The following is a 22,023-nucleotide window of genomic DNA, read 5'->3' on the forward strand; positions in this document are numbered from 1 at the left end:
TACAGTAGACATTTGAAGCCTGACAAATCATATTTGTCTGCATGATGTGGCTTCTTATATTATATTAAATATTTTTTTGCATGTAGAATAGGCAATTATTATTATTTTATTTCATTGCATTAGATGCTTGTGCCCAAATAGTAGGGGTGCAACGATATTCGTATTGATATTGAACCATTCGATACAGTGCTTTCGGTTCGGTACACATATGTATCGAACAATACAAAATTTGTAATTTATTTTATCAACTTTCCTTCTGATGCTGTCTGTGTTGAGCGCTCAGTGGATCTGCGTTCAACTACTCCGCCTAGGCTGCACTGTCAAGCGCAGATCCACTGAGCGCTCAACACAGACAGCATCGTCAGAAGGAAGAGCGCAGGGCAAGCTAGCTTAAGCTCTCCTTGCAACATGGCAAATTGAACCTCCCCCACCCTCATTCAGATCTGGCATTTGGAATTATTTTGGTTTTCATGTGACGTATGACCCTGAAGGTAAGCGAGTCATGGACTAAAGTAAAACAGTATGTTGGATGTGCCACACAGTGCTCAATTACATGGGTGGGAGCTAGTGTGTTAGTGCAGTTAGCTCGTTAATGTGTTGGCCGTCCAGCCCCACGCACGGGGCGATCAGGGGTAGCTCGTTAACGGAGATTTGCCGTGTTGTGGCGTTAAGGTCATTTCAACGAGATTAACCTGAAAGCACTAGTGGGAACACAACAAATATGACTGCACATTTACGCCGACATCATCCTAGTGCAAAGACAAGTGGAAGCAGACAAAAACAACAAGCATGCATGCTACAAACTTTACAGAGTCATTTAGACAGCCGTTAGCACAGGATTCTCCTTATGGGGACCTGATATGTTTAATATGCTGCTGAGAATATAGCCCAGAAGAAGCGGATAGTATAGCTTTTATTTTGGAAAGAGCCATTTCTCTGTAATAAACTCTCTTTTCCAAAGATGAGTGATTCCTCAATCAGATACAGGGCTCGCAATATCGCTAGCCCGATGTCCCAGGGCTAGCGATTTTTCCCGTCGGGCTATTGTAGGAAGGAAAAATATATGTCAATGCTTTTGCATTCTTTCAGAAATGTAGCTGGGTAATTATGTCATTGGCATCGGTGAGCCACTGCCAATATGTGACATATTGAAATCGCGTTTGAATTTGCGCTTGTTTTTTTGCTTTCACTTTGCAATCGTGCGAACTGTGTATAGAGAGCGACAGCACTGATCTGTGAGTGATGATAATTTGTGCACCAATTCCTCTGACATTGTCTTATTAATCGTTAGCTTACTATGCAAACATGACAAGTGAAATCTCCCGCAGCAAGCTTAAACATGTGAGAGGTTGATCGCGCAGAGAATCGCTGAGCTTATGTGAGTGCATGTGTAAAAGCATTTCAGTTCTGCTGAGCCAAATAAGACAGGTCAGGGTGAAGAAGTGACAGCCAAAGAAAAGCTTACCACAAAACGGAGAAGTTATGACAAATCAGACTATAAGGCAAAAAGAAAGTGCAGCTTTATGGTTTCATGGACAAAAGAATTTCTGTGGCTGCAATATGACGAGCTAAATAACCAGGGCTGCACATAAGTGGTCCGCAGGTGCGCATTCGCTGTCAAAATAAAAAACACGCACAAGGGTTAGGGTTAAATTTAAAAACTGTACTTTTGAGTTAAAATATATATTTATAATTTTTAATAAATGACAAATTAAAAAGGCATGAACATTTTTTTTGTATCGAAAAAATATCGAACCGTGACACCAAAGTATCGAACCGAACTGAACCGTGAATTTTGTGTATCGTTGCACCCCTAATATATATATATATATATATATAACATTCTGTAACTGTAACTTCTGTCGGTGCTGTGCTTTTGGAAACCGAATTTCCCAGAGGAACCCACCCGAGGGATTAATAAAGTTCTATCTTATCTTATCTTATCTTATCTTAAGTTTGCTGACGACACCGTCGTGGTGGGCCTGATCTCTGATAACAACGAGACGGCCTACCTGAAGGAGATTAGGAATCTGGAGAACTGGTGCCAGAGGAACAACCTCCTTCTAAACGTCAGTAAGACAAAGGAGCTGATAGTGGACTTCAGCACTAAGCAGGAGAGGAACTACCAGACCCCCGTCATTAACGAGTGCCCAGTGGAGAGAGTGGACAGCTTCAAATACCTCGGAGTTCACATCACGCAGGACCTATCATGGTCCTGTCACATCAACACCGTGGTGAAAAAGGCCCGTCAGCGTCTCTACCACCTCAGACGCTTGAGAGACTTCCAACTGCCCTCCAAGGTGCTCAGGAACTTTTACTCGTGCACCATAGAGAGCATCCTGACGGGAAACATCTTAACCTGGTTCGGGAACAGCACCATGCAGGACAGACGAGCTCTACAGAGGGTTGTGCGGTCAGCTGAGCGCACCATCCGCTCCGAGCTCCCTGACCTGCACTCAATCTACAGCAGGCGGTGCTGGACCAAGGCCAGGAAGATCGTGAAGGACCTCAGCCATCCCAACAACAGACTGTTCTCTCTGCTGAGGTCAGGAAAGCGATTCCGCTCCCTGAAGACCAACACAGAGAGACTGAGGAGGAGCTTCTTCCCGCAGGCGATGCGGTCTCTCAATCACACCACCACACAGTACTGACCCACACATATGGTTCTTACACACACACACTGGACTTTCTGGACATTGTTTTCACTTCATCACTTAAATCACTTTAAGCATATTTGCACTGCACAAGACATAATGTGGATTGCACAACACTGGTCACTATATTCTTCATTTCCAGTTAATACTTGTACAGCTGCTGTTATTGTGTATATATTTATTTATTTATTTATTTATTTATATTTCTTCATACATTCTTATATAGTTCTATACTGTGTATTGTGTATTTTGTTGTACAGTTATTTTATTTTCAACTTTAATTTATATATTTTATCTTATTCTTTCCCAGTTAAATTTACCCGATATGGCAGCCTCGCTTCTGTCAGTCTGCCCCAGGGCAGCTGTGGCTACAACTGTAGCTGCCTCCACCAGTGTGTGAATGTGAGAGTGAATGAATAGTGGTATTGTAAAGCGCTTTGGGTGCCTTGAAAAGCGCTATATAAATCCAATCCATTGTTATTATTATTATTATTCATTCTAATTTGTGTTGTACAGTTATTTCATTTTTAACCTTAATTTATATTTTATTCCTTCCTAGTTAAATTTACCCTTTTTAATTTTTCATATTTATTTCCTATCTTATTCATAGCCTTTTCTTTTTTTTTTTATTTAGGTCACGAGCAGTTGTCTAAGCATTTCACTACATATCGTACTGTGTATGACTGTGTACGTGACAAATAAAATTTGAATTTGAATTTTTTTAAACAGAGTAACAAACATATTCTTGACCATGTACATCGCTTTATGACCACAGTGTACCCATCTTTTGATGGTTGCTTCCCAGAGGATAACGCCCCATGTCACAAAGTCCAAATCATGTCAAACTGGTTTCTTGATCATTACAATGAGTTCACTGTACTCAAATGACTCCCATTGTCACCAGATCTCAACCCAATAGAGCACATTTGGCATGTAGTGGAACAGGAGATTTATGCCATGGAGGTGCAGCTGACAAATATGCAGCAACTCTGTGACACTGTCATGTCAATATGGACCAGAATCTCACAGCAACGTTTTCAACACCTTGTTGATTCCATGCCATGAACACTTAGTGTATTGTAGGCTATCCTATTTCTAGTGTGCTTTTTGTCTCTTACACAAAGCTAAGTTCATATTATTACATTCATTTTTCAACGGAATTGTATTACATAGTGGGTGCCACCAGATCTCAGTCCAATAGAGCGCCTTGGGGATTTGATGAAATGGGATTCAGATCGTGAATGTGCACCAAACAAATCGCACCAACTATGTGAAAGTTTCCTGCGTCTAAGCTGCTCTGAAGGCAAACGTGGGTCCACACCTTTACTAAGATATGCCTAATAAAATGTCCAGTGAGTGTATAGTAGTGATGGCCCGCTTGAAGCTGACGCTCCGGAGCTTGTGTCGAAAAAAACAACACACTGGTTCAGAAGCACTGTGTCGAGGCTTGCTTCGTTTGGCAAAAATCACGTGACCAGTGACGTCCGAAGCTTCATTACGCACGTAACTGCTTCGGTACCTGATTCAAACGGATATAAGGAAGTGAATCATCCATGGGATTCGTGGAGTGTGTTGATGGTGACAGAGAGCGAAGAGGTGATCATTCCAGCATATGACTTTAGGAACACTTCCATGTGAATTAAAGCTGATGAAGACTACAAAAATGTATTTGACACTATACGTACATTACATTGCTACAGTTTAGAAAATCATTTTGTTTATTGTTTTTAGGTGATAGTCTGCAGGACCCAGGAATACCTGCATATCTACCAGCTTGCAGTGTGGTTCCTGCACTCCACAGCCTCTTCTGTTCCATGCAAGTGGATTTTCTCCAGAGCAGGAGAAACTATTTCTAAGAAAGGAAAGAGACTCAGCCAGCGCACAGTAACACTAATCCTCTTTTTAACTGTAAATAACAAAAAGGCTACCTTACATAGATCATGTTCTTACTTTGCAAGTTCTTGATTGGGGGTGGGTTTTGATTATCGCTTTTCTGATTACAATCCATGCTAAATTGAATAAAGTGATATTGATTCATTAAAATCCCGTGTCGATTTGTAAATTAACGTTATTATGCCTGAAACGCCAGCATCTCAGGTTAAACCTCACAACATGTCGTCAAACACCATGCAGCTAAAACAGTAACTGGGAGCAGGTTTACGGATTCTGCATACAAACGTGAACACAGAGCGCGGACCCGACGCGTCAGAGTCAGATTTTGGTGCGTCGTCGGGTCCGCGCTGTGTTTGCCTCTTTTTTTCCGCTGGCTTCTGCAGCTGCAGGTTTCATAACTCTCTGTTTACATCTCTAATTAAGTCTCACATGTGTCAGCTTTCTTTTAATAGATACGAAATTATGGATATATACTGATACATGACCAGAATTGTAATATTTCTGACTGAGGCAAAACTTTCCAGATTCCAATCAAATTGAATCGGATCCTGTATCGAATCAAAATGATTCTACAAATCAGTGACGATGCAGCCGTACTCGGCTTCCTAAGCATTTTCCCTTTCCAGTTCACAATCAATCCCACCCCTAGGTCAAAAATATGTATAGGACAATTGGCCTAATCTAATATTTTATATGAACCTGTCCAGCTGTCCAGTGATTAAATGACAAGTAGATGGAGGCAGGACTTCACAGCAGGGGCATACTCCATAATGTGCTGTGCGTTATCATATGTATAATGTATATATTGCTCACTTATTGTATTTACCAACATCAAGGAGTTATGAGCAAAGAAAGGCCACACCATAGTGCATGTTTAAATAAATGTATTAAATAAATAAATGTTTAAATAGGGAAAGTTTATTGATCAAAATGTATTACGCAAATATGCATTACATTTTTTTCAGCCCCCCAATCGAGAAGACAAAACCAATTACATGTTCAAAGCAACGGAACGGTGGCCCAATATCGGAGAGAACTCCACTCTTGAGTGAGCAGTGATGATTGAGCAGTCCGTTTTATTTTGCAGATTCAAGCTGCTCTTCAAAATATTCGCCACCAGATGTCACCGGAGAGGACTGTGTTGAAAAGCTTCGAGTAATGAACCATTTTTCAATACAAGCTTCAGTGCTTCGGAAAGCTTCATTTGGCCATCACTAGTGTATAGTTATTATTTTATGAAATTAAATTAAATTAATTAGCGCAAAGAAAAGGTTAAAAAGTTGGTGATATTGCTGATACCTTCCTGTTAGCTGCTTCGTTATTAGGTAGAGTAAGGGTTCTTCAATCTCCACTGAAGCTGGAATTTTTACTGATTTTCTAACACAAAGAAAACTTCTTAAAAGACCCAGCGTACTAAACTTTTAATAGTTACTGAAGGTCACGAACAGGGGAAAAAAAAGGAAAAAATGGTGGAACATCCGATTGTGACGTGAACCTGACGTAGCCCACATAGTAGAATGAATGAGGTGGACGAAAGCAGCACGAGCGCTCTGACTCAGAAGCTCCCAGAGCTCTGGCTAACATGGCGATGCTGTGAACTCGGTTCATTCTTCTGACACTAAGGAATATATTTACATTTCACAATATCGAAAAATAACATCAACTAGAACAAGATAATGGCACGAGGAGAGGGCGCCGAGCAGTACGCGGCGACTTTATTGTCAGTCAAACCGCTCAATGCAGAGATCAAGACGGTGAAGGTAAGAGCGACGTTTAACCGGCACGTTTGATTTTTAAGAGGGGTGTTAAAATGAACAGGATTTATGTGCCCGCCGCGCCCACTTAAAAAAATAATAATAATCAGGTGCGTTAAAGGGCGCCTAAATTCAAAGTAACGTTTGATAAAATGCGGTCTTTACTTCCTTTCTTACCAAAAACCTCACACCCTGCCTTGTTCTGTGCCCTTTCCTGCCCTCGAGGTTTGAATTTCGCCCGGTCCACGTTTATCTGTCCTCCAGCTCTCGTGATGCTGGCATACCGGTTTTAAAGGGACCAAACACCTTAACGAAAGCCGGCGTTTTCTCTCTGTCACATTCAAATATAGCTGCTGGCAGATGTGGAGAAACGTGGCGTGATCCTGTTTTTAGAGCCACGACTTGTGAGCCATATTTGGTTTAAGTGGCTGAAATTAAGTCCCTATATTTAACGATTAACGCCTTAAATTTACCCCCAAAATGGTTTAATAGCTTCCATATCGTTCAACAGTGGCGGTATCTTTGCACGAGAAAATACACGGCAGGTTGCATTTCAAACATCAGTGTCTTCTCTGTGATCATTTACATTAATGTGATGTAGATTTAAAGTGTAACAAAACTCCTGTGAAACATTAGCCCCAAAGCTGCTAATCTTTAGTAACCTTGATGTGCATTTAAATTCATTGTCTTTGGGTTTTTAGACTGCTGGATGAAAAAGTAGCGATGTATATGGCACCATGGTTCAAACTGTAAATTATACTGGTGGTTTTCTTTGAATCCAAAGGCACTTTTCAGTGCAGTCCTCTTGTACTCTGGGAAAGACTGTGGAGATCTTTCTTTAAAGCACATTAAAGGTTATGCAGGCTTCTGTTCTTTATTTAGCATCAGTATTATTTTTAGTCTTGCATCACTGTAATTCCAGACATGCACTCTGTGGAACGTGACCACAGAGAGAATATTGTGTGTGCCTGTTGATAAGGTTGCAATTTGCGTCCTTCAAGAGGTGATTCTGCTTCTGTGTCCGTGATGGTTGTAAATCAGGGTGTGTAATCCCCCCTTTGCTGACATCACGCTTGAGAAAGGGTATTGGCTACCGCTGATAGGCTCTAGTCTGTCTGGAGGCTGTTGGCTATTCAGCATAAAATGTCACACTACCTCTAACATACCATTGCTGGAGCCAATGGCTGTGCTGAGGTGATGTAGTGATGTGGTTTCACTCAGCATGAACTACAGTAACCTCATAGTTCCGCGTTGCAACGCAAAGTTTGACAGAGGGATGGGTGTAGGGATTTGAATCAGAGGGATGAATTAAAGACTGAAGGCAGAAATGGAGCCAATGATAATGTGTTAACCCACTGTCTACATAATTACACCTTAATTTATAGCTTCCCAGTGGAATTCGAGTTTACCCATATTTAATGTCTAAATGCACTAACATCACTGCATTTCCCCTCTGTTCTCACCTCTTCTTCTCTTCCAGCTGAAGACCCAGAGAAATCGTCTGTCTGTGTTCAGTAAAGTGTGCTATGCCTTTGGCGGGGCTCCCTACCAGATCACAGGCACTGTTCTTGGCTTCTTCCTCCAAATCTACTTGCTCGATGTGGCACAGGTAATTGCCAAGCGCTGGGCAAAAAAACCCAAAAGGTTAAAATCACACACTTCTGCCTCCTTTATAAAGCTGCACCAACTGTGAAGATTCTGGGCTGATGCCAGTATTTAAAATAAAAAAAAAGTTAACATTTGTGTGAGGAAAACTAAGTGATCTTCATTATTTTAAAAAAAAAAGCTCTTCATCACAACGTTTTTTAATATTAAAAATCAATGCCACACAGCAGCTAAATGACATCGATAAAATTCAATTGTTTGCAGAACACACACAGGTTACAAACGCAGGGGTCAAGGTAGGTGTGTGTGTGTGTGTGTGTGTGTGTGTGTGTGTGTGTGTGTGTGTGTGTGTGTGTGTGTGTGTGTGTGTGTGTGTGTGTGTGTGTGTGTGTGTGCTTCTCAGCCTCATATCAGCTAAACTGTCTCCGGTCAAGCGTGTTAACCCGGACTCCCCCTGTTTGCTTTGTTAGCAAATTAGACTTTTTCCTGCTGTACACAGTAGGAACTGGAAAAAGGCCATTCAGCTCAGAGGATGAGATCATTAGAGGGGCTTTGAATGCTGCTTTGTTATAAAAGAAGTGACAGTGTTGTGTATTTTAATTCTGTTGTGCTCTCAGCTGTACTGAGTCTGCTGTCACAGCTCTTTTGAGCCACTCTCCATATGAGGTAGTCCTTGGCATCCTCACTGTTTTGGTCTCAAAGCTAACACACTTTTTTCCACCCTTCCCTTCTAGCTGGACCCCTTCTATGCCTCTATCATCCTGTTTGTGGGAAGGGCCTGGGATGCTATCACCGACCCTACAGTGGGTTTCCTGGTGAGCCGGAGTAGATCCACCCGCTTTGGCCGCATGATGCCCTGGTAGGTATCTGTATGTTGAATGATAATAAGATAATGCTGCGTTTTGAGTAAGGACAGAGATACATGAGGCAAATGCTCTGGCAACAACAAGAAAAAAAAAAACAGCTCAGGATCAGTAGCCATGGCAACAAGTTTGAAGTAGCAACTAAGGAGGAATAAATGGTAAGAGTGCAATAATGCAGTCTAAATATGAATCATATACAGTGCCAGCATCAGACATTCCTACCAAATGCAGGCTGAAGCACCCACTGAAACCAGCCAGCTGAAGAGTAGGAGCAGGGCTACCATCGTCTGCTGCGGTCCTAGTTTGGATCGAGCCTTGAGACGAAATCCTTTTAGGGAAGCAGTTGAATTATATTGAGGACTGATAGAGTAGCAAGCAGGACAGCTAGTCAGCCAATAGGGAAAATAAAAGATGGGCCTGGGCTAGCTGGTTAACATCAACTGAGCTTTAAAAGTGAGGGAGTCAGACAGGAAAAAAAACTAAAATGAGCTGCAAGATATACTTAAGTGACTTGTGTGAATCACAGGGATGGATCGGGTCATAACAGTGGTTGTGAGAATTATTATTAGTGTAAGTCTTCTTGCTGACAAAGACTTTAACCAGGGTTTTAAAAAGTCCAGCTTACTTGACATCAAGTCTGAGCGCATGTCTCCCCGGACTAAACTAAGTTTGACGAGCCTGTAGGAAAGTGACACTTGGCTCGGTAAGAAATTTGTTGCAGCAGCTGGGAGAGTTTCTCTTCTTGCAACTTTGCAAGTACAAAAGGTCCTTGTAGCTGAACACACGCTGTACTTTTCCTTCCCTGTAAAACATTTGCAAAACTCAAATAGATGAAAATGCCTGAAACCATTTTTGCATTCCTAACAAACCAGTTTAGTTACCAGCATCGTCTCCCATGTTTTAGTTGTTACTTATGTTTCAGTCTAGATATGTGTTTGCAATCTGCTGTGTGTTTGGTTCACTGTGACATAGCTGGCAGCTTGTCATGGGTATCCCTGCCTGAAGAAGGGCGACCTTGACTTTCTTCTCACAGTCAAACATGGTGCAGCTTTCTTGACAATATCAGAACCGTATCTGGTTACAAAAATCTCTCAAGGCCATGATATAATCTGCAGAGGAGCAGAGCTAAATATTTTTACAAGCTTTTTTCCCCCCCTCACATGATACCCCAGCCATATCTGGAGTGGAGTGACTGAAAAAACCAGCTGTGCATGAGCTGTAATGTTGTAGCTGGGAGGAAGTGAGGGGGAGGGGGAAGTTACTGGCTTAAGCTGTGATTGGTCCAACCCACAACACACCATCAGCTTCAAACCAATATGGGTGTGTTCTCCTTTGTGTGTATGATTTCTCGGCGTGTACAAGTGTAGAGAGGTTACTTCAGGTCAAAAAGCATGCTGGGTTAAAATAATGAGGCTAGTTTAAAGAAAAATAGCAAAATGTACATAAAAGGGACATCCTCCAGATAAAATACAGAGATTTGTTAGGTTCTTATTTCTTTTTTCTGTCTGTACTGGAAATGTACATAAAGACAGGCAGCCAGCCAGACTGGCAGGAGTCTACATTTCTCATTTTACTTATTATCTTAGCTCAATGAGGTTTTATTTTATTTTAGAAGTAGATTTTGTTTCTTTTAGAAAGAGGGGGGGGGGAAAGAGTGTGATCATGTGTCTGTGACTTTCACTGCTGTGCCAGTGAACCAGCAACCTGTGCTCAGTGAGCAAAAATGGAAATTATTAGTACTCATTAACCTAAATTTGCTTGGACGTTAAAAGGTATCAGGAGTTTTCTTATTTTCCATGTGAGTCACATGGGTGAAAGGGGAACAAGGGGATTTCATATGACCATGTGTGAATGTCACGCTCACCCTCTCCCCGTTAGTGTTATGGAGCTTGGGAAGAGTCAGGTTTTAACTCGCATGTGCGACTGCTCAGAAACAAGCCTGAGGAAGAAATAGCTGTTTAAATATATGTTGCCATTTGACAAAATGTTTCATGATTATGCAGTCAGGTGCAACCCTGTAAGCCTTCACCTCCCTGTTTGGCCTCTAAAAGGTCACATTTTATTCACATGATGCTAATAAAAACTGCAGTTTTCCTCAAATTATGTGATTACTTTCAGCGAGAAAAATGTAGTTTCATTTTGGCCCCCAAAAACTGCCTTGTAATGGTTCTCTTAACAAGTAAAACTGTTTGATTTCCTTATTTAAAAACTGAGGCTTTAACTGCAGTCTGTAGTATCGCCGGTTTCTGTGACTGAGGTCAGGTAGAGGGCACGGCTGAAGAGAAGGATGCTGAGGCCGAGTGGGGTGAGAATGATGTGGGTCCAAGCAGCTATCGCCTCCTTGTGCAGCGCTGGCTGAGCCCTTTCTCCACACACAAGATCTAACAAGCCAGGATTAGAAGGATTATTCACAAAGCATAAAAGAAAGAGTTGAAAAGAATTGACTGCCAGGGAGGGATATAAAAAGGAGGGGTTGAGCTACAGTAACAGTGGGGAAAATGCATTAGACACACCCTTAAAGGAAGGAAACAGTGGGTTCTATGTGTTTGCCTTAAATACAAAAGAAAATAAAACAAAGGTAAGAAAGAAATGCTCAGTCTTTTATCAACCTGTGTCCACTCATCTCTTCTCAGGATCATTTTCTCCACCCCGTTTGCAGTGCTTACTTACCTCCTGATCTGGTACGTGCCTCCGTTTGAAGAGGGGAAGGTCATTTGGTATCTGGTCTTTTACTGCCTTTTCCAGTCAATGCAGACGGTTAGTACCGCATTTTGAGCCCATGTTTTTTTTTGTTTTTTTTTTATTTGCTTTTTGTCCACTGACGTGAACTTGTCTAATGTTGTGGTCTCGTACATTTGCAGTGCTTCCATGTGCCATATTCAGCCCTCACCATGTTCATCAGCAGGGACCAGAAAGAGCGGGACTCTGCTACAGCCTACAGTACGACATCACCCTGTGCAAATAAACTGATTTCACTGGTGTTTTGTTATTCGTGTGCTGACCGTCAGTTCTTGTGTTTGCTCTCAGGGATGATGGTGGAGGTGCTGGGCACAGTGCTGGGCACTGCAATCCAGGGGCAGATAGTAGGTGGTAATTCCAATTGTCCCACTGAGTCTGATGCGCCTTACAGCACAAACTCATCCAGTGTCAACACCACTATAGCCTCACTGGATCAGACGGTGAGTCTATTGAAAGGGGGTTTTTTTGTACTGTGTCAAATAAAAGATGATTATTGTTGGTCCAAGCTAAGGGTCGTGTATTTTTATTTTTTTTTGTCCTCAGAAACAAGCTTACTTGGTTGCTTCAGGGGTCATATGCATCATCTACGTCCTGTGTGCTGCAATCTTGTTTTTAGGTGTGAAGGAGCAAAAAGGTATGAATCCTTTCTTATCTAATCAGGGCTCGCAAAATCGCCCGACGGGCGGGGCTTGGATAGATTTTGGTCGCCCGACTGCAGATATCGCTATCCCCGGGACATCGGGCGATTTTGCGAGCCCTGATAAATGCAAACAACATTTAAAGTAAGATAATGACTCAATTTGGCTTCAAGACAGACTTGAATCATGAATCTGACAACTTGACACGTGAATTGATGTAAAAAAAAAAAAAAAAAAAGGAAAAGAAAATTCTGACTCAGTTTTTGTCCAGTTTAATCATGCGCATGCAAAACTGTATATTAGTAACAGTGACAGGAATAATTCTTTAACTGTTAAACTTTTCTTAGCGCCTCTGGTTAGTTCCTCTTGGCCTTCTCACTCTGTGTTCAAAAAGATAAAGATGTGGTGGCCAGATTGTAGCAAGTGCTGCAAAATACTCACTAGACAAATACCACATTGTCTCACCACAAAAGCTTGTGTGTGTTGTATTCTTAGATGCAGATTTGCAGAGGTCTCATTTGTTGTGTTCTCCTTTATGTTGGACTCTAGAAACCGGGCGGGACAAGTCGGAGCCGCTCACCTTTGCTCAGGGCCTGCGGTTGGTCATGTGTCACGGGCCGTATGTCAAACTGGTCATCGGCTTCCTCTTCACCTCTCTTGCTTTCATGGTAACGCTACATTTGATTTGTGCATTTTTTTTTTTTTTTTTTCGTGAATTTTCAGAGGTCGCGTTGAAAGGATTTTTTTATTTTATTTATTACAGTAATTTGGTTTATAGTTGCTTCTGTCTTTTACAGCTGCTGGAGGGAAACTTTGCACTTTTTATCACCTACGCTCTCGGCCACAGGAAGGACTTTCAGAATATCCTTCTTGTCATCATGGTGAGTGTTTGTATTTTTACTATGAGTGCTCTTCTCGTAAAAACCCTCATCAGGGTAGATTTAGTGTACATCAACACCATGTCTGCAGACGTAAAGCTTGCTGCTTGCTGTAAACTGTTTAGGGGATATTTCAGTTTCTAGTCTTAGGCGCTTCCTCGCATGATGTAGAAGCATGCCACGAAGGCCTGAGAGGGCATATTTCAGGATGAGAGGAGGTGTCGTACTGTTGGGAATCGGTCTCCCACTCGCTCACTCTCTGAGTTATGCTAGATCAAGGGCACAGAATGGAGCTTTTGTTGCCCTGGCAACCCTTCACTGACACCATGGGAACAGCCACCATTGCTAATGCCCTCCTCTCACTGCTTTCTGCTCTGCTGCCTTTTTCTATGATTAGGAGTGGGAAATACTTGGACACTGTATCACATTTGGAGAGTTTAGAGCAGAGTGTCAAAGTCTGAGAATTCGTGGGCTTCTGGCCTTTCATCTACTGCTTGTTTTTGTTTGCTAATTTAACACTGGTTGACCAGTTTTGGCCTGGAGGTCAAAGGTTTTCTGCGCCCCTGCAGGGTTGGGTTAAAAGCCAATGAAAGCTTATCGTGACCTTATCCCCTGACCTCCTCCGGTGGTCATTTTAATTTTTCCACTTTCCACATTTCCCACAGTCCTCAGTGAAGCCCAGTTAGTAGTCTGAATAGTTTCTGTAGAAAATATTTTGTAATTTTTTGTTTATAAATTTCATTTGATTTATTTAAAATTATATAATTGATCATCCAAGAAAGTCCATCATACAGAGTTAGAGCTAGGAATTTAGAGAAATGCAGACTAACTTTCCAACTAGTGTTTGGATTCCACTCATTTTAATGTATAAAACACAGTATAGGAAAACTTGGAGCACTAGATGGTGCCTAAATATGGGAGATTAGAAGTTAACACTAACAAGCTTGACTAGCAAGTTACATAAACTGTATAGATTGTATTTATGAATCTAACAGATACATATTTCATTTCATTTATTTATTTATTTCACACTTGGTCAACAGTTTCCACAGTTAGTTCTTTCAAACAAACCAACTACACTTTCTGTCAGTAAAGCACTGCAACCACGTGTGAAAAGGAGCAGGCAGAAGAATATATTCTTATTAAACCCTGCCCCCTATCTACAATCCAACTTATATTGCAAGTGGGCACCAAAAGTCAAGGAACAAACTAACATTAACACTTATTTCCAGTCCTAACTCAAACCAAACAACAATTTACAATCAGAATATACCACTCCACATAGTAACAAGGAGAAAAGTAAGTAAATGAAACAAAAAATAATGGATCCTTATTCAATGAACTCCAATTTCATTCACATTCTTCATATTGAGTTATCGTTTTAAGCATGTAACACTTTTTAAAACAATGTAAATTTATACAACTCTTTAAATTATAATGAAGAGTTCCACAGTCGTACCCCTAACCGTTGGACTCATTAATCTTTGTGTTGTCCTAGCTAGCTGATGCTTAAAATAAAATTTCCTTCTGCTGTCTTCTCCCCCCAAACACGTTAAAAATACTCTTTGTAACTTAGAAGGCAAAATATTACTTTTAGCCTTAAACATAATTAATAGTGTCCGTAGTTTCACTAAATCTCCTAATTTTAATCATTTTGATTTTATAAATAATTTATTTGTTTGTTCTCTATATTTAACGTTATGAATCATCCGTATCACTTTCTTCTGTAATAAGTTTATAGATTTTATAGTATTCTCATATGTATTCCCCCAAACTTCGACACAGTAACTAAAGTATGAGAAAAACAATGAGAAATATAAAATGCGCATTGTTTTGTGGTCTAATAAATCTCTTACATTTCCCAAAACATAAATGTTTTTAAACATCTTCTTTCTAATATACTCAATATGTGATTTCCACGTCAAATTTTCATCTACTATTAAAATTCAGTAACTCTCTCAATCAATTCTCCATTAATGGACATAATGACTTCTTCCTCCTTTACACGATTGCCAAATATCATGAATTTCGTTTTTGTCAGATTCAAAGATAATTTATTTACATCAAACCATTTTTTTTTAATCTTAACATCTCAGAAATCATAATTTCAACCAAATCTTTCAAATTCTCTCCAGAGCAATACAAATTTGTGTCATCTGCAAATAAAATAAAATTTAACCTTTTTGATACGTCATTAATATATAAATTAAAAAGTTTAGGTCCCAAAATAGAACCTTGAGGAACGCCACATACAATCTTCAATCGTTCAGAGGTATTGCCAAGATAATGTACATATTGCAACCTATTTTCTAAATAACTCCTTAACCAATTCAATGCTACTCCTCTCACACCATAATTATACAATTTAGAAATCAAAATAGGATGTTGTAACGTGTCAAAAGCTTTTTTTTTTTTTTTAAATCAACAAATACCCCAACTGTGTATTTATTATTATGGGTTGCAGATGAAATATCATCAATGAAAGTCAACAATGCTAATGCCGTTGATCTATTTTTACGAAATCCAAATTGATTTCCATTTATTAGTTGATAGTTTTATTGAAAAAAAATCAAGTCTTTCCGCAAAAAGTTTTTCAAGCACTTTTGAAAACTGTGACAAACGAGACACTGGCCTATAGTTGTTAAAACTATGCTTATCTCCAGATTTATATAAGGGTATCACTTTTGCCACTACTCATTGATGTATTAAAAAATAAAATATGTCCACCCACCATGAAGGGGGAAACTAGGTGTTTAATTTGTACCATTCTGTAAACATGTTTATTTCTGCTGTAAAGTTGGGCTTTTAAGTGGCTTTTGGAATCAGCCTCATGTGGCTACTAAAGGAATTGCAGTTTTTGGCATTTCATTTCTGGCTTCATTTTTTTACTCCCAGACATTCCCACTGTGTCCCCGATGATTATCCAAGCAGACGTTTTTTTTCTCCATTTGCATCAGACCTGCGTATTTCACATAGTAGCAAGTTGCAAAAATATTCACATGTATAAAAAATGCAGAGAAGAAGATATGACTGACGCCAACCAGCTATAATTTCCGCAACAATAAGTCTCAAGGTTTCCTCACACACTGGAAAAGTCCAGTTGGTTTGGCAATTTGTTTGCAACAAGGTCTGTGTGTGCGCAGATTAAATTCTGATTAAAAAGAAACAATGTGGTTAACAGTTTAGTATGTTGTCCAACAATGCCGATGCTACAAGTCTGCTATGTGTAGTCTACTTTGTGTTCTGTGTTTTGTTTTTTTGGGGACAAAGTGAATGAAACATATTTGCAAGCACAGCAGGAAAAAAGGCCATATGTTAAATTATTTTTTAAATTTTTTTTAATTGCCCCTTGGTTGATAAGCACGCTTCAGCTATATGAAATACATGAAAAAAAAATTCTATAGTCATCGCTTAGTCATCATTTAACTCAGAGTATATGTTCTTTTCGTGCTCTCTTCCGAGCTTGTATAACTAAATTCTTTATCATTATTTCTTCAGCTCTCTGGGGCTCTAACCATCCCTTGGTGGCAGTGGTTTCTAACCCGGTTCGGGAAGAAGAAAGCAGCTTACTTTGGCATCTCGGTGAGTAGCAGATGTTATGGAGTGTAGATGAGTGAAGCTATAGCTCACTCTATGCTCTATTTTGACTCATTCAGTCTGCAAGATTAAAAAAAAAAGTCTTCAATAAATCCTGATCGTAAGCTTTGTTTGTTTCATTTATGAGACCTCTGACGTCTTTCTCCCTCTCGCTACAGTGGGCAGTGCCCTTCATGATCCTGATCGTCTCTGTCAAAAGCAACCTGATCGTTTCTTACCTGGTCTCAGTGGCAGCAGGTGTGAGTGTAGCAGCAGCCTTCCTCCTGCCCTGGTAAGCACAAGTTTATCCACAGAAGTCGTCCTTGGATCCTTTTGCGGATGTGGGTTTTCTTTTGTGTTGTTGAGCTTCTGTCTGGATGTTTGATCTTTCAGGTCGATGCTTCCTGATGTAGTGGATGACTTCAAAGTTCAAAATCCAGACATCCGCGGTCATGAAGCCCTCTTCTACTCCTTCTATGTGTTCTTTATCAAGTTTGCCTCTGGAGTCTCCCTGGGTATCTCTACCCTCAGTTTGAAGTAAGTTTACTGACCTGATTTTTAATCAGTGTTTCAATCATATTAATGTTTTCATCCTTAAAACTAAGGAGCTTATCAGTCCAGTAGTCCTGGGGACAACAATACTTAATTCTTCAGCTGACCATATTGCTTAATTTTTCTCCCCCTGTGTACACTTTTTCACAGATTTGCTGGCTACGTGACCGGGGGCTGCTCACAACCCGAGGCGGTCAGTGTAACCCTGAAGGTGCTGGTCTCTCCCGTGCCCGTGGTTCTTATTGCTGTGGGACTGTTGATACTGAAGACCTACCCCATCGATGAGGAAAGGAGACAAGGCAACCGAAAACTACTGCAGGCAATGTTGTGAGGAGTGAAAACACACACACAATTTACCATTGATCCTTCTTCTGTGTCCCACCAGGATCTGTGCATTGTATGAAAACTTGAACTGTTAACCAGTTTTAGCCCACTCTTGTGTGTTTGTGACTCTGGTTGTTCTCCTTTTCTTTTTAAACAGCGATTCTGAAACGGATTCTGAAACCTCAGATCGTGGGAGCAGCGTCTAGAGGCCAAGCCAGCCGCCTCTGCTGCTTTACATGTTTGCACAGGCTGTGAAGAGACCGCCTGGACTAACAGGGGAGGGACCACAAACCACCCACTGCTGACTAGTGATCGTCATCATGTGCGGGTTCCTCCGCAGTGAATTGCACAGGTTTACATCACCCTCTAGTGTCCACACTGAGTATTTATTTTTCCATCCAGCTGTGTCCCAGTGAACAGGTTAATGAAAACTCCAGAGAATACACAAGATCCAAATCTACACGGTGTAGGATTGTTATGTTATGCCGACCTCCCAGGTTAGATTCTGTTACTTATATATTTTTTTGTTTGTTTTGTTGAGATTTTCTTTCATCATTTAGCTTAAATGCCGCACAGAGATCTCTCTTTATTATAATCTACAGCAATAGCTGAAAAAAATTCAAACCACTTCTTTGTTAAAACAAAGCTCACACACATTTTAGTTAGCATTTGGCAGCTTTTATAAATGAACGACAAAGCCTCTTGGGAGCTCTAGTCTTGGTTTCCAAAGATGTTTGACTTTATTGTTTACTGAGACGTTCCTATTTATAGCCTTCCGTTTTGTCACTCCTCCCGTGTGATTGCACTACATCATGAAAGCTTTGGGAGAAAGTGTGCTTTGCAGTACCGTTTGCAAGGTATTAACGTGCTGGTTTACACTATGAGACCATCACTCGAACACACTGTTACATTTTGATGTTTCGATGACGCGTCTTAGCTGTTTTCCACTCAGAGTGTGCTCTGAAAGAAATGTACAGTATCAGCCCTTATTATGAAGGGTGTGCCAGCACTATTCCAGTAAATGGAGTCGTATGGAGATTTGCTACACTCTCTCCTTTTTGTTGTTTGTTTGTTTTCATATAGCACATTTCAAAAAGTGTACTTGAATTTTCTAAAGGAGAAACGGCAGTACAACATGATGTACTTGTATATAGGTTATGTGAATCATTGCCTTACAAATACGTCTTACAACTGGTTTCAGATATCTCTGATTTTCTGAACTCAAATTAATTTTTTATGTAAATCTCCGTCGGGTTTAATAGGCTTTTTTGAAGTGCTTATAAAGCAAAGTCAGCTGTACTGGGAGTTCTTTTTTATTTACCATGTGACATCCCAAATTCAAAAATGTGTTATTTAACTATTTATGGAAACTATCTAAGGGACTATAATTTTCTTATGCAGGCATGTGTTTAAGAATAACTTATTACCAATGACTGAATGATTTGAGTCTTGTGGAAGAAAAAAAATGTAAATGTTGGCTTTGTTTGTCTTTTCCTTTTGTCTTAGAAAAGTAAAAGTTGCAGTCATGGTGAAATGTGACTGATTTAAAAGAATACAATAAAAAAAAAAAAAACAGCAGCCCTATAGCAGATGCTTTCATTAACTAATATGCAGATGACTTGATTTTACCTCAAATGATGCTATGAAAAAGGAACCGTTTTCATTTGGGGCCTTCAAACTGCACTGAATCAGCAGAATAGAGTAGATTACATCTGCCCTCTATATTAATATATGCTGCTGTATGTGTATATGTGTAAATACTTTTTCCAACTATGTTTATGAAGAGCAATGTATATAAACCACTGAGGAGTCAAATCGTGTTCATATTTTTGATTTTAAACCTGTGAATAAACTTTGTCAAAGCAGAGAAAAAAACTGTTTGGTTTCTTTGAAGCATCCTTATAACACTTTGTTTTTTTATGCGGAACATTAAACCAGTTAGATGTAAGCCATGCATTAACATTAAGGTTGTGCAAGTTGGTATAAAACAACTTCCTTCAGTGAGAGAGACATTTATTTATTAATTTGGTTTGTTTTTTTTGGGGGGGGGGGGGGTGGGGTTGATTTTCTAAAAAAAAAATAAATGCCATAAATTTCAGACTTTTTTTTTTTTTTTAACCTTGAGTTTAGTTTGAGTCTTTTTTTTTTTTTTTTTTTTTTAATGATTAACATTTTTACATAAGAAATATGAGTAAAAATAAGTAAAACTATCACTAACCATAGTCAATTGTCTTCCAGGGGCCAGAGCAGGCAACACTGAAGTAAATTTAAAACTGCTGGCTAAGGATAAACGTAAATTCAGTAAGATCATAATTCACGTCGGCAGTAATGACACCCGGTTACACCAATCGGAGGTCACTAAAATCAATATTGAATCAGTGTGTAACTTTGCCAAAACAATGTCGGACTCTGTAGTTTTCTCTGGTCCCCTCCCCAATCAGACCAGGAGTGACATGTTTAGCCGCATGTTCTGCTTAAATTGCTGGCTGTCTGAGTGGTGTCCCAGAAACGATGTGGGCTTCATAGATAATTGGCAAACCTTCTGGAGGAAACCTGGTCTTGTTAGGAGAGACTGCATCCATCCCACCTTGGATGGAGCAGCTCTCATTTCTAGAAATATGGACAAATTTATTAAACCCCCCAAAATATGACTATCCAGAGTTGGGACCAGGAAGCAGAGTTGCAGTCTTACATGCCTCTCTGCAGCTTCTCTCCTCCTGCTACCCCCCCAAAAACCCATCTCCATAGAGACTGTGTCAGCTCCCAAACAGACAAAAAACAAACTAAAAACCATCAACAAACAACTTAAACATAAACAATTACAAAGAAAAAACAATGCAGTATCCACATTTGAACCAAAGAGTAAAACAGTGAAATGTGGATTATTAAATATTAGGTCTCTCTCCTCCAAGTCTCTGTTAGTACATGACTTAATAATTGATCAACAAATTGATTTACTCTGCCTTACAGAAACCTGGTTGCAGCAGGATGATTATGTTAGTTTAAATGAATCAACACCCCCGAGTCATTCTAACTACCAGAAATCTCGAAGCACAGGCCGAGGGGGAGGTGTGGCAGCAATTTTTCACACCAGCCTATTAATTAATGAAAGACCCAGACAGACTTTTAATTCATTTGAAAGCCTGATGCTTAGCCTCGTCCACCCCAGCTGTAAAACTCAGAAACCAGTCTTACTTGTTATCATCTATCGTCCACCTGGGCCTTACACAGAGTTTCTGTCTGATTTCTCAGACTTTATATCTAATTTAGTTCTGAGCTCAGATAAAATAATTATTGTGGGTGATTTTAACATCCATGTAGATGCTAAAAATGACAGCCTCAACATGGCATTTACTCTGTTATTAGACTCGATTGGTTTCTCTCAAAATGTAAAAGAACCCACCCACCACTTTAATCACACTCTAGATCTTGTTTTAACATATGGCGTAGAAACGGAACATTTAACAGTGTTTCCTGAAAACCCTCTGCTGTCTGATCATTTCCTGATAACATTTACATTTACAATAATTGATTACACAGCGGTGGAGAGTAGACTTTATCAAAGTAGATGTCTTTCTGAAAGCGCTGTAACTAAGTTTAAGAATATAATCCACCCACTGTTATCATCTTAAATGCCCTGTACCAACACAGAGCAGAGCAGCTATCTGAACCCTACCCCAACAGAGGTCGATTATCTTGTTAATAATTTCACCTCCTCACTACGTACGACTCTGGATACTGTAGCTCCTGTGAAAACGAAGGTCTCTAATCAGAAGTACCTGACTCCGTGGTATAATTCTCAAACACGTACCCTAAAGCAGATGACTCGTAATCTGGAGAGGAAATGGCGTGTCACAAATTTAGAGGATCATCATTTAGCCTGGAGAAATAGTTTGCTGCTTTATAAGAAAGCCCTCCGCAAAGCCAGAACATCTTACTATTCATCACTGATTGAAGTAAACAAGAACAACCCCAGGTTTCTCTTCAGCTCTGTAGCCAGGCTGACAAACAGTCAGAGCTCTGTTGAGCCAACCATCCCTTTAACGTTAACTAGTAATGACTTCATGAACTTCTTCACAAATAAAATTTTTATCATTAGAGAAAAAATTATCAGTAATCATCCCACAGATGTAATATTATCTACAGCTACTCTTAGTACCACTGATGTTAAGTTAGACTCTTTTTCTCTAATTGATCTTTCTGAGTTAACTTCAATAATTACTTCCTCCAAGACCCCATTCCTACAAAACTGCTCAAAGAAGTCCTGCCATTAATTAATTCTTCAATCTTAAATATGATCAACATATCTCTAATGATCGGCTATGTACCACAGGCCTTCAAGCTGGCTGTAGTTAAACCTTTACTCAAAAAGCCATCTCTAGACCCAGCAGTCTTAGCTAATTATAGGCCAATCTCCAACCTTCCTTTCATATCAAAAATCCTTGAAAGAGTAGTTGTCAAACAGCTAACAGATCATCTGCAGAGGAATGGTTTATTTGAAGAGTTTCAGTCAGGTTTCAGAGCTCATCACAGCACAGAAACAGCTT

The 22,023-nt window shown here is 40.0% G+C and overlaps 2 protein-coding genes across 2 annotated transcripts; both read left to right on the forward strand.

The window, feature by feature from the left end:
• Nucleotides 1-381: 381 nt before the first annotated feature.
• Nucleotides 382-2,974, forward strand: LOC309695404 (uncharacterized protein). Its single transcript, XM_082516031.1, has 2 exons — nt 382-491; nt 1,956-2,974. The coding sequence occupies exons 1-2, from the start codon at nt 480-482 to the stop codon at nt 2,649-2,651; spliced, it is 708 nt and encodes a 235-aa protein (XP_082372157.1). The 5' UTR covers nt 382-479; the 3' UTR covers nt 2,652-2,974.
• Nucleotides 2,975-6,053: 3,079 nt separating this feature from the next.
• Nucleotides 6,054-19,492, forward strand: LOC309695398 (sodium-dependent lysophosphatidylcholine symporter 1-B-like). The gene is made up of 14 exons (XM_082516016.1): nt 6,054-6,307; nt 7,782-7,910; nt 8,641-8,765; nt 11,403-11,526; nt 11,631-11,709; nt 11,797-11,948; nt 12,052-12,142; nt 12,696-12,814; nt 12,944-13,027; nt 16,523-16,606; nt 16,780-16,892; nt 16,994-17,137; nt 17,303-17,479; nt 17,634-19,492. The coding sequence occupies exons 1-14, from the start codon at nt 6,224-6,226 to the stop codon at nt 17,680-17,682; spliced, it is 1,554 nt and encodes a 517-aa protein (XP_082372142.1). The 5' UTR covers nt 6,054-6,223; the 3' UTR covers nt 17,683-19,492.
• Nucleotides 19,493-22,023: the final 2,531 nt, after the last annotated feature.

The sequence above is a fragment of the Aulonocara stuartgranti genome (assembly GCF_965226115.1).
Source record: "Aulonocara stuartgranti genome assembly, chromosome: 19".
Classification (NCBI taxonomy): Eukaryota; Metazoa; Chordata; class Actinopteri; order Cichliformes; family Cichlidae; genus Aulonocara; species Aulonocara stuartgranti.